This window comes from Frankliniella occidentalis, unplaced genomic scaffold (assembly GCF_000697945.3).
Source record: "Frankliniella occidentalis isolate FOCC.00 unplaced genomic scaffold, Focc_3.1 Scaffold18, whole genome shotgun sequence".
Classification (NCBI taxonomy): domain Eukaryota; kingdom Metazoa; phylum Arthropoda; class Insecta; order Thysanoptera; family Thripidae; genus Frankliniella; species Frankliniella occidentalis.
In genome coordinates this window covers 1,548,428-1,553,777 of record NW_026267148.1, presented here as the reverse complement: position 1 = coordinate 1,553,777, position 5,350 = coordinate 1,548,428, and the positions used below count along the sequence as shown (strand labels likewise).

At 57.0% G+C, this 5,350-nt stretch overlaps 1 protein-coding gene across 1 annotated transcript in view; it reads left to right on the top strand.

The window, feature by feature from the left end:
- The first annotated feature begins 1,665 nt into the window (after nt 1-1,665).
- LOC113213936 (high-affinity choline transporter 1) overlaps nt 1,666-5,350 on the top strand; it is a 25,499-nt gene continuing 21,814 nt past the window's right edge. The window contains exons 1-6 of the mRNA XM_052264324.1: nt 1,666-1,852; nt 3,600-3,707; nt 4,015-4,170; nt 4,527-4,675; nt 4,767-5,046; nt 5,124-5,341. Coding sequence (XP_052120284.1) covers nt 1,675-1,852; nt 3,600-3,707; nt 4,015-4,170; nt 4,527-4,675; nt 4,767-5,046; nt 5,124-5,341 — 1,089 coding nt within the window. The 5' untranslated portion in view covers nt 1,666-1,674. The remainder of the gene's footprint in view (nt 1,853-3,599; nt 3,708-4,014; nt 4,171-4,526; nt 4,676-4,766; nt 5,047-5,123; nt 5,342-5,350) is intronic.

The window sequence follows — 5,350 nt, the reverse complement described above, 5'->3', positions numbered from 1 at the left end:
CCCCCCTTACCCTCTTACCCCCTCCCTCCCCTCCACCCCGTCAGCCAGCACGTAGGGCCATTAGCCAAACTGAATAAATTTCCGCACCTCCGGTCTTTTCGTGATATCGGCCGACGTCAGACGCTCCATAGATCGTGAAGAGGGGTCTAGCAGTCAGGCATGAGGGTGGGTCAGGATGGGCTCCCTCTATCTGCACCTCAACGAATCGCGCTTCTGAGCCGGCTCATTGTTCCCTATAATTTAATTGAATCTCGCGTGTTTCATTTACTGTTGAAATTATACTTTACAACTCAAGACCAAAAATTGTCTACGTGAAAAATGAAAAGGTCGTACGAAGGTCACATGTCCAGCGGCATCAGTTTTTCGACTTCTCAGTTACCGACACTACAACGACTTCAAAAAAAAGTTCCCACTCCCGTCTCCTCCTAAATGAGCAACCATCTTCGTGTCCATCCTTCTGGTTTGGCCTCCGGTCCTTCAGAGTAGCGGTTAATTGATGCCCCACCCCCGACCCCTTCCCCTGCTCTCCCCAGAGTAGATCTCCCCCTCCAATTTAATGGAGCTATGAGGGCACCGCGGCTCGCCCCGCCACGCCGCGCCACGCCGCCGGCGGAGAGGTTGCGTCGAACTAATCGGCATGAATTGACTTTGTCAAGCCATTAAAACGGGGAGACGCGAAATGCAATTTCGATGTGGCGGCGGGTGACGGCGCGGTGGGGACAGACTCTTGACGTAACTAGAGTCATGAATGTTGGGGTTGGTTGGGTCAGACCACACCGGGGGGGATGCCTGCTGGGGCGGAAGCGCAAAGTTTATCCCGATACTTCTGGTGGCTATCGAAAAATGAATCGCGGTTATTACAGCCATTGAATGCGCGCTGTGCTAGTAATACATACTACGAGGCATTCTCATTGTGCAACGTGCATAACATGCACTTTGTTGGGTCCATAGGGTTTTCAGACTGCCGTCCTGGCTGGGATGAGTCTCTATCAAATAAACTCCTTCTCCGAAGTAAGTTAAATTGAGACATTAGAGCGCGAATGTTGTAAAAACTAATGTCCGTTGTCGGCGCATACAGACCGCCCCCGCCCCACCTCGCCCTCGGCCGCCACCGACCTGGCGCCTGGCGTAGGCGTAGGCCACCCGCTCCCCGGACGCGCCCGCCGGCTTGCCAGCCCGCCGCTGCTCGGGCTGAATGTGCGCTGGCTGAGGAGTAGGGGATCTTGGAGCTTGCTTGCACTAAGGGAAAACAGACTTCAACGAGGGTTCATTTGTGTTTGGAACTTCGGCGAACTTTTTGACGATAACTTCTGGTTGACAAATTATCCAATCAACAGCCGTATTCTATAGCCACGCTCCAGTGATGGGAAGGCTATTCTACTCTAAATGGCAAGGGACGATTTTTATTTCCCCTTCAAGATGGTCGGTCTGTGTGCACATCTTGCAAGATTCAAGATCCATTTTAAAGCTTTTGGGGTGACAAATTTGCCTTTACAGTTGGACAAAATAAAAAATTGTCCAACAGAAGATACAAATTCGTCATTGTTCACGATTCAAGATTGCACTCAGCAGACGCATCGTGCAATAGACACATTATATTGCCATTTAGAGTGTACGGAGACACCCATTGAGACCTCTTTACATTGTGCGTTGAATCTGAAATGTTTCTTGTTCATGTTGTTGCAGATGTTCAACGTCGCGGGCTTGATCAGTATTATCCTCTTCTACCTGCTCATTCTTGCCGTCGGCTTCTGGGCCGCGCGCAAGAAGGAGGCGGGCAATGACTCGGAGGAGGAGGTGATGCTGGCGGGCAGGAGCATTGGGCTCTTCGTCGGCATTTTCACCATGACAGGTGAGGCTGGTAAAGAGTAGAGGTGCGCCGCACCGGGGACGGTCGCCCCACTGGTGTCCTGTGCTCTCTTGCTGGAGACGTTCGCCGGGGTGCACGCCCGAGTGCATGCACCGGGGGCTCGAGGCGCGCAGCTCGCGCTGTCAGGCCGGGTGGTGGGGGCGGTGAGGGATGGGGCCCCCGGCGGAGGGGAAAGGGGCGCGGGGGGCGTTAGGGGTTGGCCCGGTCGGCCTGGCAAGAGGCCTGGCATGGCGGCCCGCGGGGGGTGGGGCGCGGCTCCCACGGGTCTCAGGCTACGACAAGGCAACAATAGCGAGCAGAGAAAATAGGGCGGGACAAGGGGGGAAGGGGGAGGGGTGTTGTGAGAGGGTAAGGGGCCGGACCTACACCACCCACACGTACCATCTACCTAGGGAGCGACGGCAACAACTAGTCTTTCTCTGTCGCCACTTCACTGGAAAAACTAATGTTACCATGGTAACGTTTCATCATGTGACCAAGACCGGTAACGTTTCCTAATGCGACCTACCCCATGCAAAAGGATAGGGCCATCAAAAACTGGTTGCATCACCAAACGTTACCTGGTGTGGTCCCGTCAAGAAACGTTACCTCGGTAACGTTAGTTTTTCCAGTGTTCTGGAGCAACGCGATGTCCTCAAAACTGGTGCGAAGAACTCTTCAGGAAAATTATGACCTTTACGACTAGATCGACGTTCATTCAACAAAGGAATGAGCCAGAAATTATTCAGTGTAGCCCCCGTACCCCCCGTACCCTACCGTTCCCGCCATCGCAGAGCAAGAGGTCATGTGAACATCCGCTGCTTTTTGTGAGAGGGCCCTTCACTGATCCCGAGGGGCTCATTCAGCAGAGAACAGACTCCCCTCTCCATTCTCTCTCCCCCCTCTTCTCACCCTTCTCCCCCTTCTATGTCTGTCTGTCTGTCTGTCTGTCTGTCTGTCTGTCTGTCTGTCTCTCTCTGTCTGTTTCTCTCTCTCTCTCTCCCTCTCTCTCTCTCCCTCTCCCTCCCTCTCTCTCTCTCTCCCTTCCTCTCTCCCTCTCGCCCCCTCCCTTTGGCTGTCCAAGTGAGATGACCTCCCTGGGGGGTTGAGGGAGGAGGCGAGGGTGAGAAACTGGGGTTTGGGGCTGGGGCGTTAATGTAGGTCCAAGGATCTCTGGAGGGGCGGACTCGACAGGGCGTCATGCCAGGGAACATTCCACACCACTCTGCCACCACACTCGCTGGTAATGCGATCCGTGCGCACTATATATGGCAGTCTGAAAGGCGGCACCCCACCGTCGCGCGCAGCTGTGCCTGTTCTTGGACCCGGGGATCTTTTCGCCTGCGCGTCACCCCCAAGGACGCGGTGCTCGTGTTCCTGGGACGGCAGGCCGCGACGACGCCTTGAGATAACCTTCCGCTCACGCCCCTCCATCTATCAGCGTCGGGGAGGGTTCCAGGAGCAGGGGTGGTGCAAAGTGCTGTGGAATCTGCGAAAAAGCCGTTCTCGCGCGGAGCAGTTAGGCCATACTGGCACTGTGCTCAGGAGCGGCCGGAGCCTGCCTGGAGGAGGCCCGCGCCGGGGGCGAAGCAGACATCTCGGCTACTGGATCATTCAGGAAGCGAGTCGCGCGGAACTCTCCAGGGCTCTCCGGCGAGCGCCTGGGCGAGCGCTCTCTCCACTGCGGCGCACGCCCCGCCGCGCTACCACCGCGAGCAGCTCGATGATGATGTTCTTGTTCCTCCCGCAGCCACCTGGGTGGGCGGCGGCTACATCAACGGCACGGCCGAGGCCATCTACAGCAGCGGCCTGGTGTGGTGCCAGGCGCCATTCGGCTACGCGCTCAGCCTCGTCTTCGGTAAGTGTGCAAAGACTTATCAATTGACGTGCACAACTAAACACTTGTTTTACCAGTGATTGTCCATGTACCGCACCTACACCTACATTCCCTAATCATTTGCGTCAAGTTTGGAAAATCTTTCACGTTCCCCTGAACATGTAACAACTTTCGTTCATGTAATAATAAGTAACGGCGCCCTGTTTTTGTGGAGGCAATAACATCACGCCACTGGTGATTCATCTCCAGTAGTTTACCTTGCTTGTTTCTGTCTGTTGTGCGACCCGCTGCTGACCGGACCCCTTGACACCCCCACTTGGTGTTCCAGGCGGGCTGTTCTTCGCCAACCAGATGCGCGCGCAGGGCTACGTCACCATGCTGGACCCGCTGCAGGACTCCTTCGGCTCGCGGATGGGCGGGCTGCTGTTTCTGCCTGCGCTGTGCGGGGAGGTGTTCTGGGCGGCGGGCATCCTGGCCGCGCTGGGTGAGTCCCCCCCCCACCCCCGCGCGCCGCGATGACGTCTCATGCTTGATTAACTGGGGATCATCGCGGCCGTTGCCGGCATGGCGTGGCACGGCCCCGACGGAGTGGCCCGGCCCCGGCCGCCTCAGGCTTCTCGTTGACGTCACGGTTCTATTGATGGGCTGACGCCCCCCCCCCCTCACCTCCCAGCCATTCACTCCTACCTTTTTCACGCTGCGGTCTCTCTATGCGGATAGTGTCGGAGTAACAGAAAGGGGTGCCGTCGACTGGAACGCGACCAAAATGCAGACATGCAAACTACGGTTCCTCTACTTGTTTTGGACCGACTTTCTTAACGAAAACGTTCCCCTCTCCAGGCGCCACGCTGTCTGTCATCATCGACATGGAGCAGTCCACGTCCGTGATCCTGTCCGCCTGCATCGCCGTGCTGTACACGCTGTTCGGCGGGCTGTACAGCGTGGCCTACACCGACGTCATCCAGCTCTTCTGCATCTTCATCGGGCTGGTCAGTCATTCTCTAACGCGGAACCCACTCTGGCCGTTTTAGTCCGCTGCAAGAGATTCGCTAACATGCCTTTTCCGTCTGTTGCGTGTAGTGGATGTGCATTCCGTTCGCCATGATGAACCCGCTGGTGGGCTCGCTGAAGGACGTCGAGCACGACTGGATCGGGCACGTTGACGGCAAGGACATCCCCTCCTACATCGACTACGGGCTGCTGCTCATCTTCGGCGGCATCCCTTGGCAGGTGTACTTCCAGCGTGTGCTCTCCAGCAAGACGGCCTCCCGGGCGCAGGTGCTGTCCTACGTGGCGGCCATCGGCTGCTTCTTCATGGCCATCCCGCCCGTCATGATCGGTGCCATCGCCAAGGCCACGCGTAAGTGAACGCACTCGTCAGCCCTATCGACTTCTGTTCGAACAATCCGAATAAAGCTCGTCTTGTTCCTCGGGCAGCCTGGAATGAGACGGGGTACAAGGGACCATGGCCCCTCACGGAGACCGAGACAGCCATGATCCTGCCCATGGTGCTCCAGTACCTGACGCCCGACTTCGTGTCCTTCTTCGGCTTGGGCGCGGTCTCAGCCGCCGTCATGTCGTCGGCCGACTCGTCCGTCCTGTCGGCCAGCTCCATGTTCGCCAGGAACGTTTACAAGCTCATCTTTAGGCAGCGGGTGAGTAAA